Genomic DNA, 26765 nt, shown 5'->3' on the forward strand with positions numbered 1-26765 from the left:
AAAACATAAACATAATATATAATAATTAATAAAAAATAAAACTAAAGTTAAACAATTGTTATAAAAAATATAATATATATAATAGCATTACAAATTTAAAAAATAGTTTAAGATTGTTGTTTTTTCTATAATATATGTTCTTTTTTGTTTACTTGATTGTTTTTTTTCTCCTCCTTCTTGTTCTTGTCTTATAAATATATATTTCTTTTCTTGCTTGCATTACACTTCAACAACAATTGAACAAAATTACATTTGTATTTTTTTGTTTTTGTTTAATTTTCTCATTCTTGTTTTCTTTCATAGAATTTGTTTGCTGTTTCATCTGCTGTCTGTCTTCTTTGTTAATTTATCTTAATATTCTAGGCTAGCGCACGTGGACCATCTATGGGCATTGTATGCAAAACTTCATCCAATAATTGTAGAGCACGATGCAAATGCACCTCTATCCAACAAGGTGTCTCTTTGATCGATTGTCGTGGATAATCAGGTCCCCAACCTTTGACAAAACTTAAACGTAAAATACAAAGGCGCCGCAAATCATCGACACCAATACCAGCGGCCGCAGAAATATCTGACAAATTTAAGGAAGGAGAAGTTGATTTGTTATTGTCTTTGAAATTGATTTGAATTAGAAAAAACTTACTTCGGGGCGGCGCTCCCAGTTGTGAACTGGGTAGACCGGCCACAGCTGCAGCCTGGGCAGCAGCTGCCGCTTGAGCATTACTGGCTAGTGAGTGCATTTGTTGATGACATTGACGCAAATCAAATACCTGGAAATTAAAAAAAAAAAAAAAACAATATGAGTTTAGACAAGTCTTGTTGAGGGTTCCACAATTATCCTAACTTATAAAACCCAAATTAACATTGCTATATATGGCCATTGATTATTTTATCATTAACTTCCATGAGCCGTTTTCTCTTCATGCTCACCTTAATACATGCCGCTGGATAAATTTTATGTACAGCATCACCGGGAGTACGGCCAGCCTCACGATCTAAATAGTAACTTTGTACAAACACAGAATTATCGCTAAGGCAACGTAACCAAACATCACCCTCGCCTCTCAAATCCAATTGAACACCTTTGCCGATGTGTAATCTAATGAGGGCGGAATCGAGAGAGGATTAATGGAAACATTAAAATAATAATATCACCACCACTCACTTACCTAGCTCTCTCTGACTGTTCCTGTCGATGAACATTGCTTAGGGCGCCCAAACAAAAACGATTACCACCCGATGGATCAACATAACCATCGACGATGACATTCGGTTTGGCCGACGGCACCTTAAATGTTTCACCCACTTGAGTATCCAATTCAAAATAGGCTATTGAACACCAATATTCAGGTGGTGGTTGACGTGATAGTAGGCGTGGAGGTTCCTGCTGGGGCATTACATTTATATTGTTCCCTATTTTGAAAACAAAACAAAAATAAACAATATTAAAACTGGTTCCCTTGTGATTGCCAAAAACTACTTACAATAACCTCCCGGCATAAGGGTCCTTGGATCGGGCGGTTGCATTGCCTGTGTATAGGTTAGGGTCGATGACCCGGTCCATGTACCAGCCGGTGAGGCTGTATTGCCTGCAACATTACCGCCACCCGGGGCATTTGGTTGATTTGCATTTTGAGCATTTTGACCTTGCACCTGTTGAGCGTAGTTATGTTGTTGACCTTGGCCACCGCCGCCAACGCCACTTCCTTGCCCCGCCGCCACCGCTGCGGCATTTACAAAACCATTTTGTTGCATATGCGGGCTAATCGGTTGCTGGACATTACCAACACCCACGCCACCACCACCGCCGCCCGGCCCGGTACCACTATTAAGGGCAGCATTAAATTTAGCATCAGCTACATTAGGCATTTGTGAGGTATTGGGTGAACCATAATATCCGCTTGGATCCTGGCCACCTTGGCCACCATTTGCAGCCGACATTGAGGATGGACCCTGCGGTGGTGGCTGTTGCATACCTAATCCCGTGGGATCATTAGGTGAATTTGTGGCACCATGATGTTGGCCCACCACATGGCCGTTGCCTTGAGGATTTTGTGGTTGTGGTGGTGCCATAACGGGGCCGGGATTCATTGGGCCTGGCATACCCATACCATGACCAACAGCTAAAAGAATAAACGAAACAAATTATTTCACTTTTAGAATCTCTTTTTGGGTGTAAAAATAAAATCGGAAAGGAAAATTTACAAAAGAAAAGGAAAAGGCCAAAACAAATACAATTATCCCTTACAAAGTGAATGTTGTTGCTGTTGCGTTTGTGTTGAATGCTGCTGCTGTTGTTGTGTAGCTGTTTGTTGCGGTCCCGCAGCAGTTTGTTGCTGTGTCTGTTGTTGTTGTTGTGTGGGTAACTGGGCCGCCTGAGGAGGCTGCAGCCGTGGCGGTGGTGGAACCATCCACGAACTACGTGGACCTCCCTCATTTGGTTCAATTTTTGGTATCGTACGACCGGCTGCTGCAGCAGCGGCATACATTGCGGCGGCATTCATATGATTGGGATCATTAACTAAATCCAAAATAAAATAAGTGAAATCAAAAAATAAAAAAAAAAACAAAGCGAAACAAAAATAAAAATAAAATACACGCTAACAAATTCATAGAATAAAAAAATTTAAATAATACATACCCGGTCCTTGGGGATAACCATAACCACCGCCTGGTGGTCCAACCATTTGTGATGGATGATGTTGTATTGTACCAATATCGTTGCCATCAATATCCATACCACCCACCAGCGGTCCAGCTGAGTATTCATCTTTGACAAGGCGACTGGGGCCCGATTGCAAACTTAGACCGGACAAATCAATGCCCGGCGAAACGACACGTTCATAATGATAGGGATTCACACAGACCGAATCACATTTGAGATCAAAAGCGAATGCACAATATTTGACATGTTTCAATTCGTTTTTATGTAAATCGGGCCAGCGCCAAATCCTAGCATAGATGACGTGAGGGAAACCTTTGCGCCCAGCAACCTAAAAAAGGAAGAAAACATAATCAATCAATAATAAAATGTGTCATTGGAAGTACGATAGTTTATTGAAATCTTAGTGGAAGAAAGGCTGTTGAAGTTTAAATGGTTGTGACAGTTTGGCTTTCTCGTTTTCCCGCCCCAAAATAGGGCAATTATATTAACAATTTATTTTTGTTGATATAATGAAATGTTTGATTGAAAATGGGATCAGATGCTGGAATGAGGATGATGAATATAATTGGAGGTTGCGAAAGATTATGGAAGGTTATAGGTTTATGTGTGGAGTGATAAGATTAATGGGAAGGACAAAACTGCAAAATGAGAGCTGCAAAAATTGGACAGTTCTACTGGACTCTGGCACAGATCAATGGGATAAAGGTCTGATCTGGGTTGAACAAACGTCTTTGATCCCGGCAACTTTCGCTTGGGAGGCTTTTAGGATGATTGGCCATCCTGACCGAAGCTGCGTTGAGATGTTCCTGGTACTTCTAGGCAGGGACTACTCTGATTCGGCGACCGCTGGTCACAATTAAGGACACGATTTGGGTTATCCTCGTTACTGGACTTCTGGACTGTCTGAGTGTGAACAGTTCACAGCGATGCAGCCAGTGACAATCCATCGATGTCAGATGAAATGACTTCCTAGATGTCGTTGCTATATCGCTTGATGTCATTCCGGATGTGTCAAGGGGATGCATTCTGATTCACTATATGGTGGTTGGGATGCGTGGGCAGATGACATGCCAGCAGGAACTGTCTGGTGAGCAACACGTTATGCTGCTGCACTGACAGTATCCTTGCCTCCTGATGCAGATGGATGATCACACGACCACACACTATGTGTTCGCTGATAAACGAAGTCAAAACTGGGACAGCATAATTGAGGACGGTACTATTTACAGCTTTGTAAGTAGTCATGAGTACCTTCCTGTCCCATGTGGTGTCCGAGATGGCTTTTCGTCAGACCCTAGTTGTGTCAATCTCCTCTTACGCTTATGGGTATGTGCAAACGTTAAGCTATCTATTTGTTCGACCATCGCCATGCTCCTTTGGTCACTATCTAGGGCGGAATACCGTAAAATTCGTGGTGGGTATTGAAATGCCCTAGCATCAGACATTTATTGCCTTTCAAAAGATGGTTAATGATATACTAGTATGGTTGGGAATAGTTGTTTAAAGGCGGAATATTTTTTTCAAGAACCTCTAACTCCAGAACACACTGCACCGCTATCCCCATGTATAGGTCACTAAAGTGAAGAGAGAGTGGTATATACCGGAAAATTTGGTAGGAATAGGAATACCAATTATCCATCTGTCATACGACCCTTCCCTAATAGGTTATATCCACCACAACATAGAAGTGTGTAGGAGTTACTTAACATAGTTTCCTAGGTCGTCGTGATCATTTTATTTCTGCGACACATAAATTTCTTTACTTTTGAACGAATTAATTAAAAAAAAATCCCTACGAATTTATATTTTACAAAATTACAATTAGTTTTTCCTTGAATCATGAGCGATCTTCAGCATAGAACATTGTAAAATAGACCTTGAACTCTTCTTGGCGACTTTTTATTGAAACCTTCTTTAGTAGTTTTTATTCGATATGGAAAATGTTCCACGAATTGTATAAATTGTTTGCTACATGTTTAACACCAAACGGCTACCGGACCGCCGGTTCATACATGGGCTTGTTTACTACCACAACAATCGACTGATAATTGTTTACACTCTGATAAAACAAACGGCGACCCCCATTCACAAATCCTCAGGAATGAACAACAACTAAACACACAACACAACAACAAAAAGAATCAAACAACATCAATAAAACTTCAACAACCGGAAATAATTCATATACATGTTGACTCACCTGTAGGCGTCCATCCAATGTACGCTGTATTGTAACACATTTACTGGGATGTGCACCGTTGGTTGTGATGGCGGTTATCAATGAATCCAATTCGTCACGTTTCTCTTTGAGTTTCTTGACCAATGATTCAATGGCACGTTTGGCAAATCCTTCACTTTCACCGCCCTGACGATGGCACATCAGCGAATGAACAATACTTAGGCAAGCATCAGCCGATGTGGGAGCGTTGGAGGGTGGTGGTGGAGGCATTTGTACAATATCGCGAACTATGATGGCAAACAAACGAAGAAATTCGATATTAATTTGTTCTTGTTTTGTTTTGTATACAACTTACTATCTTGTGGTCCAACACCGGGATACATATGAGCACCCGGACCAACGGGTGGCACACCCATACCAGGGCCACCATTTTGTACAACCCCAGCACCACTGCCCGGCAAACCAACCATGCCGGCATAGTCCTGGGGTCCTAATCCTCGGGGATCCACTTTGCCGGCGGCGTTTGTAAAATCGCCGTCACAATATCCGAAATTCGACGATGGCCACAAATTGATACCGGAGAGTCGACAAAATTTACAAAATAATTGTGTCTTGTTTTTGGTTTGTTTGTTAACACAAAAACACACTCACACGCACACGAGAGAGCGAATGCAAATCAGAGAGCAGAGCAGCAGCAACAACAGCAAATCTCCAATAGATGCAGCAATAAGAAATAGCAACACGGCTTATCTGCTTCTTTTCTTTCTTATTCTCGTTTTTCAAATCCTTATAGGAGTTCTAATTACTATTATTTATAAAAATATTAGTTTAAATTATTTAATATTTTATCTTGTTTCTTTCTTTCCTTTATTATTATTATGATTGTTTGCGGTGGGGACACCACTATACAACTCCCACCTTTTTACACATACACACACGAACGCACACAAAATAAAGGCATGCCGCTCTTTCTTCTTTTCGCACTTATACTTTGATATTTTTTCTTTGTTTTACACAATCGCGAAATTCTATTTTTATGCCACTAATAACACAGCTTGAGGCCAGTTTTAACATGTTTGTTTTTGCAAAACTATAACTGCGGTTTCCGTTTGATACTATCCGGTCAAATTCGTATAGAGAAGACCCACAAATCCAATAGAAGAAAATGGTTCCGTGTTTTTTTCTTTTTCCTTCTTTAATCGGAAGAAATTTTCCAAAAATCACATTAGGGATAAGTAAATCGACTTTCGGCTAATCGATTAATCGACTTTCTGTATTGGAAAAAAAGTCAGAAAGTCGTAGTCATGGCCTATAAATAAGGTCACCCAGGAAGACCAGCTGATAATCGATACCTCTCAAGATTGCTGTCAAAATGCATTATTGGGAATTGACTTCCATTATGAAAACGTAAACAAAGTCGACATTTTTGACATTAGACTTGAGAAAAAACAGCTGTTTTCCGATTTCGATTGCTATCTTTGTGACCTTATTAATGGATCTTGGTCGTAGTCGACTTTTGACCTGTGAGGAAATCGAAAAGTCGACTTTCGATTTTCTTCATTAATACTTGGTTTATTGTCAAGAAACATAAATGTCCCAAAAATTGCATATTCCTTTATTTCGACTGATGACAAGAATTCATATAAAAAATAAAATTTTTTTTATCGATAAGTAATCGGTGAAATTCGAAAATCAATTTTGAGCAGGTTTGACAAAATCGAAAGATCGAAAAGGAACTTTTTAGTCAGAGGCAAAAATCGAATAGTCTAAAAGTAGTTTTTACTCTCGACTACGTATTCCTATTCCAAAAATCACATCAATGTCTCAGTGCCTTTGCCGTTGACATTTCGAAAATGTTGTTATCTGATATGGGTTGAATTTTTTTTCGCATTGGACCAGTGTTGGTCCTGATTTATATTAGGCGAGTTTACTTGCGGCAATTTTTATCGTTCTCTTTTGAACTTGCTCCATTTTCCAAAATATTTTTTTATTTGGTTTTTTTACATTTAAATATATATAAAATGTCAACAAATACGAAATACACAAAACGAATTGCCAGAAAATCGGTACGAGCAATTTTTTTTCATTTCTATACCCCTTGCCCATCTCTCCTACAAACAAAGACTTGCCGCAAGTAAACTCGCCTAATCTAAATCAAGACTTGCATGATGTCGGTATGAACAGTCTTTGGTCATTTTTGGAAAATACATTGGAATTTGTGACATTATATTAAAAAATATTTTTTTTTTATATATTAACATTTAATGTGTCTGTTCCGGAACCTGCATGAATGTACAAAATCTATACTATGATAAATATTTTCCCTTTAGGATTTGGAAAACACATTAAAAATTAGATTCTTGTTATCTATTGTCGGGTTCGGACTACTTAGTATCAAATTCATTACAAGCTGTAGCTGTGTCTGTCATTTATAACTGACGTCCAAACTTGGTCCAACATCTTAGTATGTTTGACGGTATCGAAGGCCTTCGAAGTGCATAGTCTATTCATTTTTCTACTAATATTTGTGTGTTATTATTCCTCCTAGAGAATTAATCATTATGTTCAGAAATGGAAAACTTTTTCTCATCGATGGAAGGAGCTGTGGGCGATAGAAACGAAATCGGTAAAATTCACTTCTACTTGCAACATTGTCAGATTTCAGTAGCGGGAGCACCCAGATTTATCAGGCACCCGAAACTCATTGGTTCTCCTGGTTTATCCAGTTGTTTCTATATCACCATAGATATTCCATCAGGACCCCACACCTTGAATGATTTAGAGCAACGGTTTGCAAAGGCATTTACGTCAAAATATATGTTAAGCACCTCTACCTTGGCGGTAGTGCCATCCGATATACTCCTGTACCCGGCTTAAGCCGGAACATCAAATGTGGAAATCACCGATTGTGTTGGATGTTTGTCTCCATCCCGTCTTGGACCAAGAAACTCAAATCAAGTTGAAAAAATACAATATATTGTCAGGTTTGATAACCCTTTGTCGGAATGGTGCCTCTAATGCGGTGTACACACTAGCATTTTTGAATGGCACTCTTGCCCAAATTTTGCTTGTTTGATAGTGTGGCCTCACATGCTTGTCATTCATCAGGCAACCACAAAAATATTTATGGTTGTTGGACAGTCAGTAATCGATAAAAAATGACAGTCAAAAATGATAGTGTGTACACCGTTTAACGATTCAAGCCGGTACATAGAAATGTCTGACGTTTTTTGTAAGTGTACCCTTATTCTTTGAAAATTTGGCATCACTTTATCAGTTTGTTATATGTGGAAACCCCTAATGTTGCACTCCCACTATCATACCTAGTGATCACTATATTGAACATATGCAAAACATATGTTTTATTTTGTGACATCACAGGTGGAGTAATTTTTTTTTCATTTTCCATTAAAAGACGGTACTTTTGTTTTGATTCCTGAATTTTATCGCTCATTCTAGTCTTCTCTTATTTATTTTTATTCTACGGCGTTGATTTGTACTAAAAGAGGGCTTTGAATTCACGAAAGGTCATCCCCATTTATTGTGTGCGTGCGTGCTTCCGTAAAATATGAACTATTTTACAATAATTTCATTAAAATAAATGACAAAAAATACATATTAATGTGTTATTTTATATATAAATAAACTAATGTATATGCTGGGACATAGATTTACACAACAATCATACATAAATTAGTGAACAGTGTTGGAAACCAAATTTATAAAAAAAGAAAACAAATACAACAACAAATCATAACACGCCAATGCCCTTTTAACGCGACAATCAATCGGTTTTTTTTATTAATTGAAAAAAACTCATCCAAAACAAATCACTCAGTCAGTCAATCAGACATATGTACGATCGTTCGTCAGCCAGTCATTATCATTAACATCGTTAAATAATAACCAGTGGCTGTTGCAATTTCTATTTACGACGTTTCATCTTTATCTATGGTTTTATTGTTTAGAAGTCGTCGTCATTTTTGCACCATCACCAAACGTAACATTTTTTCAAATACACGCTGCTGGCAATCACAATCAACAACGTTATCACTCGAGAAAATGTTAAATAATTTGCCATTTTTTGCCTGCGGTGAAATTGTGGCTGGTTTTGGTCGGGGTTCCAAAGAATTGGGTATTCCCACAGGTCAGTAAATATTTGTTTATATTATTTTGCTGGTTTCCTTATTTTAATATTTTGAATTTTCTATATAGCAAATTATCCATTGGAAGTTGTTAAATCTTTACCAGAGGCCATACACCCGGGTGTTTATTATGGCTGGGCCAATGTTGATAATGGTCCCGTGTATAAAATGGTCATGAGTATCGGTTGGAATCCATTTTATGACAATAAAGAAAAAAGTATGGTATGTATGAATGTATGTAATTGATGATTAATTGATGTTTGTAATTTAAATCGTTGGCACGTTTGAGTTTTCTAGAAATTGAAAACCTTAAGCGAGAAGTGGTCAAAGGAGAAATAAGGGGAAATATGATCAGCGTTAAATTGAAGCCAATTAAACCGACGTCTTGATTTTGTTTCTATAAGAAAAAATTGGAGAGTTAAAATTTGAACAACATTCAATATTTTTGCAGAACCCCTTTTGAAGATTATAGGCGTGGATTTTTTTTAAGAAGACTATATATCAGGACCCCATTTGTACATTACAGGCGTGGATTTTTGTAAGAAGAATATTTTTCAGGACCCCTTTTTGTAGATTATAGGCGTGGATTTTTTAAAGAATATTTTTCAGGACCCCTTTGTGGACATAGGCGTAGGTTTTTTTAAAAGAATATTTTTCAGAACCCCTTTGTGGACTTTGAGCGTGGGTTTTTAAAAAGAATATTTTTCAGAACCCATTTGTGCACTTTGGGCGTAGGTTTTTTAAAAATAATATTTTTCAGAACCCATTTGTGCACTTTGGGCGTAGGTTTTTTAAAAATAATATTTTTCAGAACCCCTTTGTGGTCTTTGGGCGTGGGTTTTTTAAGAAGGATATTTTTCTGGACCCTTTGTGGACTATAGGCGTAGGTTTATTAAAAAGAATATTTTTCGGAACACCTTTGTGGACTTTGGGCGTGGGTTTTTTAAGAAGAATATTTTCAGGATCTCCAAGGCGTGGATTTTTTAAGAAGAATGTTTTCAGGATAAGAATAAAATTTTCTGCACCCCGTGTGAGGTTTTTTAAACAAGAATATTTTTCAGGCGTGGATTTTTTAAGAAGAATGTTTTCAGGATAAGAATAAAATTTTCTGCACCCCGTGTGTGGTTTTTTAAACAAGAATATTTTTCAGGCGTGGATTTTACCTCTAAGGAGTGGATTTTTTAAACAAGTATATTTGTAGGATTCATACAGCGTGAATTTTTTAAACAAGGATATTTTTAGGATTCTTAAAGCGTGGATTTTTTAAACAAGAATATTTTTAGGACCCTTAAGGCGTGGATTTTTTAAACAAGAATACTTTTAGGACCCTTAAGGCGTGGATTTTTTAAACAAGAATATTTTTAGGACCCCTAGGCCGCGGATTATTTAAACAAGAATATTTTTAGGGCCTTTAAAGCGTAGATTTTTTAAACAAGTATATTTTTAGGATTCATACGGCGTGATTTTTTTAAACAAGGATATTTTTAGGATTCTTAAAGCGTGGATTTTTTAAAAAAGAATATTTTTAGGACCCTTAAGGCGTGGATTTTTTAAACAAGAATATTTTTAAGACCCTTAAGGCGTGGATTTAAACAAGAATATTTTTAGGACTCTTAAGGCGTGGATTTAAACAAGAATATTTTTAGGACTCTTAAGGCGTGGATTTAAACAAGAATATTTTTAGGACTCTTAAGGCGTGGATTTAAACAAGAATATTTGATTTAAACAAGAATATTTTTAGGACTCTTAAGGCGTGGATTTAAACAAGAATATTTTTAGGACTCTTAAGGCGTGGATTTAAACAAGAATATTTTTAGGACTCTTAAGGCGTGGATTTTTTAAACAAGATGAATTTATGATATAAATCAAATTCGAAAATGTATCGTAATAAAATTCGATTTAAGTTATTTCTTAAACATATTTCTCTCATTTTAACTTCCTTCTATCTCTCTCTCTCTCTCTCTCTTTTGTAGGAAACACACATATTACATAAATTCGATGGTGATCTCTATGGAAGCCTGTTAAAAGTTTGCATCGCCGGCTATCTAAGACCTGAAGAAAATTTCAAAAGTTTAGATGATTTAATTGCCCGCATCAAACAAGATATTGCCGAGGCAGAGGAGCTATTGGAAACAAATGAAACGAATAGACAATTACAATATCATGAATATTTCACAGATAGCAGCTCTCTAAGTAATTTAAAAAATGGCAAAAATTAGCTAATTATATAAACTTCATATTAGTTCTCTGTTTATTGTAGTACTTAAAATTTTTATTTTTTAAATATATGTTAAATATTGTTATATATAGAAAAAACCATGTCGTCAACTTATTATTTAGTAAGTACTTATTTCATCTAATTTTTTTCGCTTAGTTGAATGCAATTTTCTATATATATTTTTTTTAAATTCTAATGTACAAATTTTCACTGTGTGTGTAATATACATGTGTATTAATATAATTATATAGATATGAATATGAAATAGTGTGGTTTTTAGAGGTTTATACATGCATATATATATATATATATATATATATATATATATTGTGATTAAAAACAAAAAATAAATAATGTTTGTAATTTTAATTATAAATATAAATTTTAACTATTATTTTATTTAAAAACGGGATTTTGGGATCTATCAAATGTAATGGTGTTCATTTTTTATGCAAAAATAGTTAGTATAAACAAAGCGACAGACATTGCATTTTAATAATTTCTCCTGGCTGTACTTAACACACTTAAAGTGTCCCAATCGAAAGGAAACCATCTGATTCACTGGATACCACCCAACCCTCAGCTGGGAGATCTTCAACCTTTTCACCACTGGCATTAATGAGTACGATTTTGCCAAAACACAAGGGACGATTGCCATAGATTTTGTCATTGGTCATAATTACCAGAGAATACGACAAATGGTCCAATTGGACAAAGTGGAGTATATGTACTGGCCAGTGGATATCCGAAACACCAAGCAGCACAAATGTGTTGGAATACCAATACTTAATTTTGTTTTCAATTTCTTCATCAATTGTTGACCAATTGACTGATCATCTCCATACTCTTGTAGACATTTTGATTGCCTGTAGCATTGACAGAATTATGAAGAAGGACTTTAAGTCTTCTATAAAAATAACACCTTCAGACTTTGAAAAAGACCTTCAACACTTCTATGTGTATACGACCTTTATGTCTTCGAAAGAAGAAGTCCTTCAACTCTTCTATAATAAAAAAAATCTTCAGCTCTTACATTTGAAAAAGATTTCCAACATTTTCTCTATAAAGATCTCCAGTTCTTTTTTATAAATAATATCTTCAATTTGACCATATGCGGAATACATTCAGCACTTTTATGAAGAAGAAACCATTCGTTTCTTAAACCAAGAAAAAGACATTCAGCACTTCTATAAAAAAGAGCTGAATCTTCAAAAAGAAGGGCCTTTAACAATACCTTCAGCTTGTTTTATAAGATTCTCTTCTACATATTAAAATGCCCAAGAAATAATACCCACGAAATGTATTTATGTTTGTAAAAGTGGCAATACTGACATAGTGTCGTACATCACTTTGAAAGCCACCTCAAGTATGGTGGAATTGATATATGAAAACATATGATTGAAGAAGAAGAAGATTGGCGGTTCGATTGTGGATTTAAAAGCTGTTTAATAAAAGGCCGGGCATAAAAATAAATTTAAACAAAGAAATCTCAAGTGGAAAGTTACATAAAGTCTGGTCATGGCATAATTACCACTGAACACATGATATGCGTACATTTCAAAAGAAGATATTTTCATTTAAATTTTGAAAGCTGAGTTTTGGCAAAGGCGAATTTATGAAAAAATTGAAAACATATGACTACCTTGTATAAGTATGCCATGAAGTCTGGTATAAATTTTAAAATTTATTAAAAAAATAAAAATGATTAATAGAAGACTGTTTCAGGTTCTTTTGCACAGGGCACATTTTAAATAAATTAACCTGGTAATACAACAATACCTTTGATGGACAGATCCATTTAATTTACAAAGCAATTATGTTTGTAACTATACATCCACCCGTATCTCTCCTCTCCCATAGCTCGCTCATATTATTAACATAAAAATAATTAATAACAATTTGTATGTTCTCTCCTCCCCCAGAACGCTGCTTTTCGGCAAATCTCCCAAAAACTTTTATAATGCTTTTTGGCATATTCTTGACAGCTGATACAATATTCGAATTCCGCCACGCTACAAAACTACTAAAATTTACAGCAGCGGCAGCCCCACTCCATGTTCTTGGAGCTCTATTTATGTTGGACGAGTTTAGTGTGTTTTGTTTGGTGGTCGGAGGTTGTTGTTAATGGTATATTCAGTCGTATCGTTTGGTTCGTTCGGTCCGCGCACATTGTTTCCACCGAAATTGAACGATATTTTGGTTAAGAAGATTTTGAATTGGATATTTGCTTGCTAATACTCAGTGAGTGTGCTGCCTGTGCGTGTGTGCGAGCTAGCGAGCGTGGAAAGAAGCGTGCGTAAATGTGTCAGTGTGTACCAGCCAGCCAACATATAACGACGAAGACAACGACAAACGATATCCGCAAAAAGACAAGACCTATAGTGTTTCTTATGAAAAGAATAAATATATAAAAATAAAAAAGACCGACTGGCGGCTGGAGTGTGAGGGCACATTAAAAAAGTTCGACATTACGAAACTTGAATATTTTGAATATTGCATAAATAATATAATAGTGGAATTCGGCAGTGTAACCGAAGAAATTCTATACAGAGCTTCGATATTTACATTGCTTTGCAAAAAAACTAAACTAAAAAAATAGAATTGAAGGCGCACCACTTTGTCCGTCGTCGTCGCCTGTCTGGTAACAACATACATTAACAGCAATAACAACAACAACTAACGTGGTACCTAAATCAAGAAAAACACATGGAAGGCATAAATAACACAACAGCAACAACAAACACCTGTAGAATGAATGTCGATAACAGTATCGGTTGCGGAGGAGAGGCGGAGGAACAACAGCCATGTACAACAACATCATTATCGTGTCGATCATCGTCGTTGCCGTCGTCTGCAAACAAACAACTTCAGACGTTCGAAGGTAAAGAGTTAACCGGTCTCACACATGAGTGTGGGGTTTTCGGTGCGATTGCTTGTGGTGACTGGCCCACACAGATTGATATTGCACACGTGATATGTCTGGGATTAGTGGCATTGCAACATCGTGGCCAGGAATCAGCTGGTATTGTGACCAGCGAAGGAAAATGCTCCAAACAATTCAATATGCACAAGGGCATGGGCATGATCAGCCAATTGTTCAACGATGAGGCGATGAAGAAATTGAAGGGCAATTTGGGTATTGGCCATACCCGTTATTCCACTTCGGGAGCCTCGGAGGTGGTAAATTGCCAACCGTTTGTGGTACACACTGCCCATGGTGCCATGGCCTTGGCCCATAATGGTGAATTGGTAAATAGCGAGTCTTTGCGTCGTGAGGTGTTGGGTCGCGGTGTGGGTCTGTCCACCCACAGTGATAGTGAGTTGATTGCTCAAAGTTTGTGCTGCTGCCCGGAGGGTGTTTCGGAAGTCGACGGACCCGACTGGCCAGCACGTATACGCCACTTTATGCAATTGGCCCATTTGTCGTATTCCCTGGTCATTATGGTCAAGGACAAAATCTATGCTGTCCGTGACGTCTATGGCAATCGTCCCTTGTGTTTGGGCAAAATCATACCCATGAATGCCAGCGGTGAAAAGGTTGAAGACCTCCCAGCTGAGGGTTGGGTGGTATCCAGTGAATCATGCGGCTTCCTTTCAATTGGAGCTCGTTATGTGCGTGAAGTACAGCCAGGAGAAATTATCGAAATGACACGCAATGGCTGTCGCACTGTGGATATTGTGGAGAGGCCCGACTACAAGAAAATGGCCTTTTGTATTTTCGAATATGTTTACTTTGCCCGTGGTGATTCGATTTTTGAGGGACAAATGGTTTATTCGGTGCGTATGCAATGTGGACGTCAATTGGCCAGGGAGGCACCCATCAAAGCTGATATTGTTAGTTCGGTACCCGAATCAGGTACAGCTGCCGCCCATGGCTACGCCAAGGAATCTGGTTTAGAATTTGCTGAGGTTTTGTGTAAAAATCGTTATGTCGGTCGTACATTTATTCAACCTTCAACACGTCTACGGCAATTGGGTGTGGCGAAGAAATTTGGTGCCCTTTCGGAAAATGTTTCGGGTAAACGTTTAGTGCTGATCGATGATTCCATTGTGCGTGGTAATACAATTGGACCCATTATCAAGTTATTACGTGATGCTGGTGCCTTGGAGGTACATGTTCGTGTTGCCAGTCCACCGTTGCAACATCCCTGCTACATGGGTATTAATATTCCCACACACGAAGAGTTAATTGCCAATACCCTGAATGCTGAACAATTGGCCAGACATGTTGGCGCTGATAGTTTGGCTTATCTGTCGGTGGAGGGTCTCAAGGAGGCCGTCAATATGAATCGCAAGGAGCAGATTAAAGGTGAGGGTGGTCATTGTACTGCTTGTTTGACTGGTGAATATCCAGGCGGGTTACCCGATGAATTAAGTTGGTAGGAAATGAATGGAATTTTGAAGTTTCTTTTTTTTCGTTTTGCTATTCTACTGACTATTTGTGAATTATATGTAGTAGGTATATGATCAATATCATTGATTTAATTATGGAATAGGCAGTATTTTTTAAGTTGTTATTTTGACAATTTTTCGATGAATGTTGGGGGTCGAAATGCAAATAAAAAGAATTATGCTGAGCATAATAATGATGATGATAATCAGTAACAACATACAATCTCCCAATACAGTCACTCTCTCAATCACTTTGCCTTGGCCGCCACTTTGTGTAAACAAAATCAAAATTAAAACTATTCGATTCGACAGTAGCATCTGAATAATTTGATTTGCTATAAAGCATAACTTTGGGGTCTACAAAAAATGATGATACTCTCCCATGGTCAGTGTCTTCTATGTTGTGTTTATGTAAACAAAAAAAAAAAACATACAGGAAACAAATTAAAAAAGAAAATAATTGAAAAATATACACAATATGATCCCGATAATCCACCCCCAAATAGGTTATGTTTATATTAAAAAAAGAAATATTATAACAAATTTCGATAAAAACAATTTGTAATCAATTATGCAAGTTTTAAATTGACTTTTAATCTCATAGTTTTTTTTTTTGTTTTGTGAAAACAAATGGACGTCAAATTATTTAGATTCTACTGTATTCGAATATCAACATTTATTAATAACCACCATATCTGATTACCATGGAGAGATAGGCTGTAGTTTTCCGCTTAGCTACGACAAAAATGAAATAAAAATAAACAAATAAATTTGAACGAGATTCTTTTTGGTTAAAAAACGCAATTGGATTCAGTATCGGAGTAGTTTTGTAATCCTTTACGATTGTTGACTATTGTCAGGATGTTTTCTCATTTGCACAAAAAATAGAGAAATAGTTTGGAAGGAATTATTTTTTTAGTTTGGAAATTCGAAGTGGGTACAGTCTCAATGAAGTTTGGTAACATCAACGCAGGTACGATCGTTTAGGGAGTGGCAGGATTAGTGTAAGAGAAGATTTTCATTGGGACCGATAAAAGATTTTCATCGATCGATAAAAAAAAAACAATTAAATTTTTATCGGCTTATTGTGGGGCAATAACATAACTTATGTTCGATTAACTTTTAATAGATGATTAGTCTGTTCCCTTACTACAAGAATCTACTCGTTTTACTATTTTCTTCGATATCATAGAGGAAAATTCGTTATCGTAGTAAAAAGTAGTATATTTTTGCAATACGGGAACAGACCTGATGTAAATAAGTTTCGGTATAGACAAAAATGCCCTCGGCTCCTGCTTTTTTGTCATCATCAATTATGTTCGGTCAAAACAAATTTATCTGCATTATTTAATTTATCTCAAGGAATTACAACAATGTGAAAAAAAAACATTTTAAGTATGAAAAGAAAAATACCTCAAACGTTTATATTTTTTGCATTTACAAAATAAAAAACAAGCACAAAAACAATGACCACACTCACTGGATCAATACAAATACAAACATTGTTAATAAGATTATAGAATAAACAAAACATACAAACATACATAGATATTATTAAACTTATCAATAAAAACATAATTATAATCAATAATTAATTAAAAAAAAAAACAAAAACAATTTTCATTTTTCGTATTAATAAAGAACTCACAAAAAAAATAAATAAATAATTATGTTATCTGATAACAAACAACTTTTTATAAAATAAAAGGTGAACTTTATGACAATGTGTACCTCCTCCTATACATTTTTTATTTTTGAATTGCTTCTTTAAATGTAATATCTTCTAATAATAAAAGTTTTTGATAAAAATATATCATGCGTTCTTTTTTTAATTTGAAATTTGTTCATTTTATTATTTACTAATAATAAATTTATTTTTCTTTCTTGCAAATATTGTTAATAATAAACATAAATATTAGATAAGATTTTTCTCCCTTTTCCCCTTATTATTGTATTTTCGTCACACATACATATGTATACATATTATACCATAGCTATATACGTACATATATTACAGAAATGTTCATATACATATGTATCAATATTTGTTTAAACATTTAATTATTTTTTTCTAGTTAAGTTTTTTCTCTCATATTACCACTTAAATAAAATACAACAAAAACAATAATAAAAATAAATATTAAAATCAATAAAAAGGGGAAGTTTGAGTTGTTTTATTTATTTTTTTGATATTATTTTTTATGAATTTCTTTTAAAGGCTCCTCCAGAAATGTAGTAAATAAATACAACAAAAACAATAAAAAACATTATTTCCAATAAAAAAGGGAAGATTGAGTTTCGATTGAATTTCGATTGAATAAATTGATATTTTTATGAATTTCAAATGGTTTTTCAAGAAATTGGTGGATTCTTTTAAATGCTCCTCCGGAATGTGACTTTGTCATACTTGTGCATTTATCTAAATTTTCTGCTCCTCCAGAAAGCATCAAACTCGTTTACTATGTAGTGTAATTATTTTGGAGAGATGAAATCGATAAAAAAAGACTGTTAATTCGAATTTTTTGAAGAGGTCATATCGATAAAAGACTGCGACCTTGAAGAGATATAATATATAAATTCTTACATGATCTGAGTTCAAAAAAAGAATCAGCACATATTGACAAGGAAAAAACTTACAGATTTATCCATCAACATGAAGGGAGTAGTGTAGATTTTTTCTGTTCTTCTATGAGGAAGAAGGACTTCGGTAATTCCATGAGGAAAAAAACTTCAGCTCTTCTATCAGTAAGAAGAAGACCTTCAGCTCTTCTATGAGTAAGAAGACCTTCAGCTCTTTTATAGGAATGAAGACCTTCAGCTCTTTTATAGGAATGAAGACCTTCAGCTCTTTTATAGGAATGAAGACCTTCAGCTCTTCTATGAGAAAGAATACCTTCAGCTCTTCTATGATAAGGAAGACCTTCAGCAATTTTATGAGAAGGAATGCCTTCAGCTCTTCTATGAGAATGAAGACCTTCAGCTCTTCTATGAGAAAGACGACCTTCAGTTATTGAATACGGAAGAGGACCTTCAGTTCTTCTATGAGAAAGAAGTCCTTCAGTTCTTCTATGCGGAGAATACCTTCAGCTCTTCTATGAGGAAGAAGACATCCGGCTCTTTTGAGGAATAAGACCTCCAGCTCTTTTATGAAGAAAAAGACCTTTAGCTCTTCTATGACGAAGACCTCCAGATTTTTATGAGATAGTAGTCCTTCAGCTCCTGTATGAAAAATAACTTCAGTTCGTCCATAAAGAAAAACTTTATTTTGATTTTATTTTATTTCTTTTTTGCATTTTTTTTCAGATTTAGATCCCCATATACAACAAATCGGTTGAACATCCCCCCTTCCAACACAAAAAAGCAACAATAAATATTTTTTTATTTACATTTAATTATAAAATCACTATCACTAATTATTTTATCATTCATTCTAACCTACAATTCTCTATAGCATATTTTCATAATCCTTAATTTCCAATTCTTTTTCGACCATCTGACTAGCCAAATTATCCAATGTGTCTTGCATTCTTTGTCGCAACGTTGGATTTTGTATTGAGGAAATCTCTTTTGCCTTTTGTGAATGTTGCGCCTTAATATCATCCAATTGTCCACGTAGCTCCGATATTTTAGCTTGTATCTGATCGACACTCATTTGTGGTGTTGCATCATTCGAAGATTCATCATCGGACAGGGTACGTTTACGATCATCAAAGTAGCCACCAGCACCAGCAAGATTTGAATTTGAACCACCAAATTTGGAATTGTCATCATCACCCTGTTTAGGACTGCCAAATATTGATTTACTGTATTCATTCAAATCATCCTTGGAGGTATTTAGGCCACCGGTCTTGGCACTCATATTGGTGTTATTGCCACCACCCACCGAGAAATAGGACATACGTGAATCGTCGGCTGACATGCGTGATGTTTCATCCAAGTCTTGCATACGACTAGTATCGTGTCTTTCTATATCTTCATCATCGTCCGAAGAGGACACCTCTTCTCCGAAAATATCATGTTCTCCAACACCCAAATGATGACCCGATGGTGCTGATCCTGATGGACCATCTTCATCATCACCATCGGATTCAACATTAATATCCTTTTGTGATGAGGAGTCATTGTTGCCTTTGTCGCCCTCATTCATAGTATCGTCCATGAATTCTTCTTCACCCTCCATGCTGTCTTTCAGCTGTGAATCCGTTGACTTCGAAAGATCTTCGTTGATAATTTCAAATTCAACTTTAACAGCATCGTTATCGATACGCAAAAGACGTTTTACTTCCTTTTCAATTTCCGGAACTTCGACATTTTTCTTTTTCAAAGTTTTACGGAAGCGACGTTTACGTACATTCTTGCATGGCGGTGTAATACCATGGGCCCACAAGAATTTCTTATCCACCTTATTGGGATCTTTTTTCTTTCCCTTATTCGGGGATTCTTCTTTGTCCAAGTCATGGGGTTCCTCTTTGCAGATCATCTAAATACGAGATATGGGTCATATGAATGGGTGGGGTGTTTAACAAAAGTCCAAGTGCTTACTTACCATTTGGCATATGTCCGCCGATTTATAAAAACTTTTATTATCTATGGTCTTGAGGCATTCAATAATTGTTGGCAGATCCACCACCTTGGCATGCAGCAACCAATGATCAAATCGTACCTCTCCATAGCGCAAATCATTATCCAATTGTATGGTCATGCGATCTTTCAGGTTGGAATTGGGCGAATTGATGGCTTCTCTCAACGCCTTGGCCACTTCTTCGGGTAGCCGCAGTATATATTGATTCTCCAATTCAACTCCATCGTCGCGAGGCTTTTGTTCTTGTTTGTTTTTATCAACTTTTTTCTCGAACATTGTTCAACTTGTCCAATCGGCACGGTATATTTTTTGTTTATTTCTCTTTTCAAGGGATCTCAAGTTCGTTTATTGGAAAATACTAAAATATCGATTATTTTCGATTTGACGAATTAAAAGGTTTGCCAAGATATACAATCATCCCTATCATGAATATTTTAATGTCATGTACATACGACCATTGTTCGCTCTCTCATTCGTTGTTCGACCCTGAATTATGAAATAATTACTTAATGTACGTTTAGATTTACGAAATCCACTCGATCTCAAATGTCAATACCATTGCTTATACGTCAAATATAATCCACTGGATTTGTGAACAGGATTAACGTGACGTATACGCAATGGAATTGACATTTGAGATCGAGTGGATTTAGTAGCCTAAGCGTGGTTTTATATTTGTCGGGATCGGGATCGGTGTTGAGAGTTTCTCTCTCTTAAGAGAGTAATTAGAGTTGCGCTATTTTTAATTTTGTAACAAGCGTACTTTTTGTTCACAAAAGGTACGAATTGACATAAACGTACCAAAACAAAAATTAGATTTTTTATTATTCGTGAATACATTTACGCTTAAATTATAACATATATTATTTATGCAAATAACTGGTATAAATATTTGCCAATATTTCTCGATAATTATGATTTATTATCATTTGAAGTTGAATTTTAGGTACCTTTTCGTACTTTTTTGTTCCTACCTGTGGTAATGTTTTCCAACACAATTCACAATTTACCACTGAGAGAGAGAGAAACTCTCAGCACCGATCCCGATCCCGACAAATATAAAACCACGCTAAGCAGAATGCTCGCGTTGAGCCATCCGTCGCGTTATATGTTATCGAAAATACAAAAACCACAAGGAAACGATAACACAAATGCATATCGTTTCCTTGTGGTTGTTGTATTTTCGATGACAAATAACGCGACGGACGGCTCAACGCGAGCATTCTGCTTAGCCTTTTATTCCACCAAGAAAAATTTGATTCTTCAAACTTTCCCAGCAGGCAGATTGAGTAAAATGAATTGATTTTTAAAAACATAATTTGCCATATTCATATTGACAATAGCATTACGTTGGAATTAAATCAGCTGGGTTTTGCTGTTACCTTTTATAATTGTACCATGGAAATTAACATTTGAGATTGAGTTGACTTTGTATAGCTAAACGCACTCTTACTTTTGGAGTTGACAACACTGAAACATTTATTTGACATTTGATTAATATCATGCAACTAATCGATTAGTCAATAGTCGATCTAAGCATCCCTTCATTCATCAGTAAATTATTTTTTTCTTTTTTTGATCAAAGTTATAACCACCGATACCAGCCAATTTCAACCTTTTTTTTGAACATTTTTTATTTTATTTTGTAAAAATAATAACGAACGACGAAAAACCAAACAAAAGTGCAATGATTTGTGATTATTAATATAAAAAAATAGATTAGACAGTGATTGAAATCAAAACCATTGGAATTATTTTTAACTACAAAAAGACGAAAAGCAACAGACAGCAGTAAAAATGGCAACTCGAGGTGTTGGGCCAGTTGTAGCTGGGACGGATGGCACTGATTTCGAATATAGACAACGAGTAGCTGCACCGCATCAAATTAGGTTAATACACAATAATTTTAAATTACTATATTATATTTTTGTATTTAATTCATATTTATTTATGAGATTCTACTCCAATTTCGATGGGGGATGTAGACTGCCAATAAGACAATAACAACAATTTGGCCTTATTTTCGTTGATGATGACAAGTGGCGTTTTTGCATAATTGTGTTTGACCAGCTCAAACAACAGAAACACCAACAACAACAGCAAGGCAGACACACATTGGAAGAAAGTATTATCCAAAAAATAGTAATCCGTTTGCATTTATCTTTGGCTGTTTCTTGTCGTAGATAAATGACTTGTCTACATAAATATTTTTTTTTCTTATTTATTATCTTTTAGGGCTCCACAATTGATTTTATTTCCTATAAGAAATATTTGTTGAGCTGGTTGCTGTTTTTTTTTCTTCTATTTTGCCTACTTTGTACCTAGCTAACAAATACAATAATAATATATTGTTGTAGCCTCTGCCACCGACCGACCGGGCAATGTGCCAGAATTTGTTTACAATTGTTTTTGCGCGTACTGTGTGCGTCTTGTTGTTGTTATTTTTGCTATTATGTTATTATGTTTTGTCTGTCTTCCCAATTATTTTTATTACTGCAGAAAAGAAAATGTTATGCCCTACTATTGGTGGTGGTGGGGGCGATTGAATTCAGCTTGGCATTTTGATGTTCTTAAAATTATTATTGACCCAATGCACTTTGAATGCAACAACACCTACAACATCGAAGTATGCTTTCAAATAAATGTTATTGTTGTTGTTCTTTTTCGGCATTATAGACGTGGCATGTGTAACGTGTTCACTGAGATAAGTTAACACGTTTTGTTAGGCACAAAAGGTTATCGGTTCAAAACATATAAACAAAGTTCGTAGTGGGGAACCTAGCCGCTGTGCTGAATAAAAATATTTTTCAAGTATCCACAAAAAAATAGATTTTTTATTAAATAATTCGATTTTTATAAAATTGTTCTTTCAAGTATCCATGAGTCGTGGATGTTTTAAAAATTATTTATTGAAATACTTACAAGACGTCGATTTTTTAATAGTTTTTTTTCAAGTATTCATTACTAGTGGATGTTTTAAAACTTATTTTTTGAAATATTTACAAGCGTAGATTTTATTATTATTTTTCTTTTATCCATAAGGCGTGGATTTTTTAAAATTTTTTAAGTATCCATAGGGCATAGTTTTATTAAAAATTGTGTTTTGAAATGTCCATAAGACTTGAATTTTTTAAAATAGTTTTTTTTGAAATATCCACAAGGCGAGAATTGTTTAAAAATTATATTTTGAAGTATCCTCATCTCCACTTCTGCAAAGATGAGAGTCTGGTCAAGAAAAGACTTGGTTCAGCTCGACTGTGAATGACTCTCCCCTCAGCTTGCATTCAAAGACTAACTTCAGGTCGTCTATTAACTCCCTTCAGCTCGTCTATGAAAGACTCCCTTCAGCTCGTCTATGAAAGACTCGTCTATGAAAGACTCCCTTCAGCTCGTCTATGAAAGACTCCCTTCAGCTCGTCTATGAAAGACTCCCTTCAGTTCGTCTATGAAATACTCCCTTCAGCTCGTCTATGAAAGACTCCCTTCAGCTCATCTATGAAAGACACCCTTCAGGTCGTCTATGAAAGACTCCCTTCAGGTCGTCTATGAAAGACTGCCTTCAGGTCGTCTATGAAAGACTCCCTTCAGGTCGTCTATGAAAGACTCCCTTCAGGTCGTCTATGAAAGACTCCCTTCAAGTCGCCTATGAAAGACTCCATTCAGGTCGCCTATGAAAGTCTCCCTTCAGATCGTCTATGAAAAACTCATTGTTTGCTTTAAATATTAATAAAATGTATTTTCATCTCTATATCTCTTTCTCTTTTCCAGCTTATTAAACAAATCCCGACTGAAATATTGCATTTTCTTTCATGCCCTGCTATTTTTTGTAATGTTGGCTAAGCTAACATCAGACATTTTGGATCGTTTGGATATCTTTGTGCTCGAAATTGAGGAATTGGAAGTGCCAGCACCATTATGGTGGGAATACATTTGGTTGGCCTCCCTGCTGACATCATTTATCGGTCTGTCGGCGGCACGTGGCAATAAAATTCGCGATATGCAAAAATATATGATAACCTTGGGCTTGTTTGGTGTACTACCATTGCTGTACTGTTTCGTTTATTATTTCGGTGATGTTTTGGAATATTTGAGTCTGGAGGATAAATCGGATTTAGATGGTACCGACATATTTCTGTGGAGGGTAAGTTAAAAATAAAATGCATATCAAAATTCAAATTAGTATTAATGAAGAACCATATTTTGTTTGTTTGCTTTTTTAGGGTTTACCCTATGGCCTCTTGTGGTATGCTTTCTGTTTTGTTGGTTTCCAAATACACGGTTTCACTTTATATTTCTCGTATAATTTAATCAAAGCCTGGAAGGCACGTTCTGCCCGTAAATATCAATAAATATGTTTTTATTTTTTCTATCTACAATTTTGTATTGAAATACTCTCCTCTCCAACTACATCTTGTTGTAAACCAAAAAAGATTATACAAATACGAAAGAAAATTTAATAAATTGTTAGACTATTTTTCGATGTTTCTTATACAACAACAAAACATAAGAGAAAAAAATAAATAAATAAAAATTATTCAATTTTAAATCGGCAATTACACACATAACTATGCAAATTTGTAACTGGCACAATTACTTTTTTTATTTAATGTTAAACGTTAAATGAAAAAAAAACAACAACGTATATCAATTAAATTGACTAATGAATAAAAAAATAGGATCATCTATCTAACTATTATTGTGTGGACACAATTGAATTTCTTAAATATTTTAAAGAGAAAAAACCCCAACAAAAGTAAAATACATATATCTATATTTTGTTAGTGTATTTTCAAAACAATACAAATGTACTTAAGCGCGCTAAGCTCTTTTTTGTGTTTCATAAGCTGTGCCTCTAACTCTGTTTTTTAAATAATACCTGGGCCAGGTGTTGTGGTCCTTTATTGTGTGGATATAAAACACATGACAATTTTCCTAAAGGAAGAACAAAAAAGTTAACTATATATACACATTTTTTTAAGCTGCCCTTTTTTAGTTCGTTTGTATGAATTTATTTTTTTTTGTTTGATTCTCTTGTTTCCCTACAGGGGTCATTTAAACTTGGTTTCATTAGCACTTCGAAAATGTTACAAAGTTTAAAGAAAAGCCCAATTTATGGAACAATTTATATCTAGTTTATTTTTGTAAAACATTAGTTTCATTTTATAATTTTAGAAGACAAATATAATAAATCTAATTCATTTTTTAAATAATAAATTGTAAATTTTTAAATGTTAAATAAATTATTGCTCTCAGTGGTTTAGAAATAATGATGTTTTTTTCTTGTGGGGTGGACAAGGTTGGCTTAGAGAATAAATGTTTTCTAATTTGTATCATAGTATTTCATAGATAAGCTCAAAGGCAGTCTTTGAAAGGGAGTCTTTCATAGACGTGCTGAAGGGAGTCTTTCCAAGACGAGCTGAAGGGAGTCTTTCCAAGACGAGCTGAAGGGAGTCTTTCCAAGACGAGCTGAAGGGAGTCTTTCCAAGACGAGCTGAAGGGAGTCTTTCCAAGACGAGCTGAAGGCAGTCTTTCCAAGACGAGCTGAAGACAGTCTTTCCAAGACGAGCTGAAGGTAGTCTTTCCAAGACGAGCTGAAGGCAGTCTTTATAAACGAGCTAAAGGGAGTCTTTATAGACGAGCTTACGGGAGTCTTTTATAGACGAGCTGATGGGGGTCTTTCATAAACCGGCTGAAGGGAGTATTAATAGTTGAGAGGAAGGGTCTTTATAGAGGAGCGGAAGGAAGACTTTATAGACAATCTGAAGGGAAACGAACTTAATATATACGAACTAGAGCAGGAAGTCTTTCATAAACGAGCTGAAGCAAAGAGTCTTTTAATCTGAAGCAGGTAGTCTTTTATAGATGTTCTGATATTTATTTTTATAGATAAGCTGAAGAGAGGCTTTATAGTCGAGCTAAAGTAAGGAGTCTAGCATAGACGAGGGCTTCCATAGTCAGAAAACACTTGAGGCTCTGTAATTTAGTCTTCTAAGTTTAAGACATTAACCTGGGTATTTCAGTTTTAAGGAATACCATGTGGCAAAGTGAAGTTATTCCTTTTTTACTTTGTTTTTCTCCAGCAACAATACTATTCTAAATTCTCTTACATTTCACCTGTTTCGTATTCATTATCATTCATTATATTCCATTACGCCAGAAAAAAAATGAAACAAAAGTGCACCGTAACCACCCCTAGCTATAAAATGGGTGACAACAGCAGCAAGAACAAAAAGTGGAAAAAGTTCCGCATTAGAAAAAATGACCAAAGCATACAGAGTGCAAACATTGGGGTGGATTCAAAAAATATAATAATTTAAATGTAGTACAAAATAACTCTGATCGAATGACAAATTGGAGTTAGTCTAGGCTATGAAATCAAGGCCTTAAAATCGGATTGGAATGGAGACTTTCGAAACTCGTTTATATAAGTAAACGTTATATGTTATCTGAAAGGTGAAAATCAGCTAAATGGAAAACAAAAACACACTGGTAGTCGCAGTGGACTATAAAATAAAGAACTTATAAGGGGATCTCTAAAGGGAGTATTACAGACTATCATAAGTCACTTTTTCTAGAGGATTTAA

General features: G+C 35.5%; 5 protein-coding genes across 6 annotated transcripts in view; 3 read left to right on the forward strand and 2 right to left on the reverse strand.

Annotated features, from left to right (window-relative positions):
* Positions 1-337: 337 nt before the first annotated feature.
* On the reverse strand, positions 338-5459 carry LOC133333720 (mothers against decapentaplegic homolog 4). Of its 2 annotated transcripts, XM_061542007.1 has the most exons (9): positions 5200-5459; positions 4866-5131; positions 2642-2993; positions 2249-2521; positions 1485-2123; positions 1170-1413; positions 931-1099; positions 644-770; positions 338-571 (listed from the first exon to the last, which is right to left on the reverse strand). In XM_061542007.1, exons 1-9 carry the CDS (start codon positions 5312-5314, stop codon positions 360-362), a joined length of 2397 nt encoding a protein of 798 aa, XP_061397991.1. In that variant the 5' UTR covers positions 5315-5459; the 3' UTR covers positions 338-359. The 2 variants fall into 2 exon arrangements, with proteins under 2 accessions (XP_061397991.1, XP_061397992.1); XM_061542008.1 differs by lacking the exon at positions 2249-2521.
* A 3426-nt stretch (positions 5460-8885) lies between these two features.
* On the forward strand, positions 8886-11208 carry LOC133333739 (putative riboflavin kinase). The gene is made up of 3 exons (XM_061542031.1): positions 8886-8991; positions 9060-9211; positions 10963-11208. Exons 1-3 carry the CDS (start codon positions 8907-8909, stop codon positions 11206-11208), a joined length of 483 nt encoding a protein of 160 aa, XP_061398015.1. The 5' UTR covers positions 8886-8906.
* A 2705-nt stretch (positions 11209-13913) lies between these two features.
* LOC133333740 (amidophosphoribosyltransferase) lies at positions 13914-15590 on the forward strand. Its single transcript, XM_061542032.1, has one exon. It carries the CDS (start codon positions 13914-13916, stop codon positions 15588-15590), a length of 1677 nt encoding a protein of 558 aa, XP_061398016.1.
* A 3454-nt stretch (positions 15591-19044) lies between these two features.
* The window catches only part of LOC133333764 (transcription initiation factor TFIID subunit 7), a 188462-nt gene continuing 180741 nt past the window's right edge, over positions 19045-26765 (reverse strand). The window contains exons 2-3 of the mRNA XM_061542056.1: positions 20146-20464; positions 19045-20079 (exon numbers count right to left, since the gene is read on the reverse strand). Of these exons, the coding sequence (XP_061398040.1) occupies positions 19045-20079; positions 20146-20457 (1347 nt within the window). The 5' untranslated portion in view covers positions 20458-20464. The remainder of the gene's footprint in view (positions 20080-20145; positions 20465-26765) is intronic.
* LOC133333768 (protein jagunal) lies at positions 21951-24537 on the forward strand. Its single transcript, XM_061542059.1, has 3 exons — positions 21951-22070; positions 23950-24322; positions 24402-24537. Exons 1-3 carry the CDS (start codon positions 21979-21981, stop codon positions 24528-24530), a joined length of 594 nt encoding a protein of 197 aa, XP_061398043.1. The 5' UTR covers positions 21951-21978; the 3' UTR covers positions 24531-24537.

Source organism: Musca vetustissima, unplaced genomic scaffold (assembly GCF_032173495.1).
Source record: "Musca vetustissima isolate MV318-11 ecotype Yass unplaced genomic scaffold, APGP_CSIRO_Mvet_v1 utg2483, whole genome shotgun sequence".
Lineage (NCBI taxonomy): Eukaryota > Metazoa > Arthropoda > Insecta > Diptera > Muscidae > Musca > Musca vetustissima.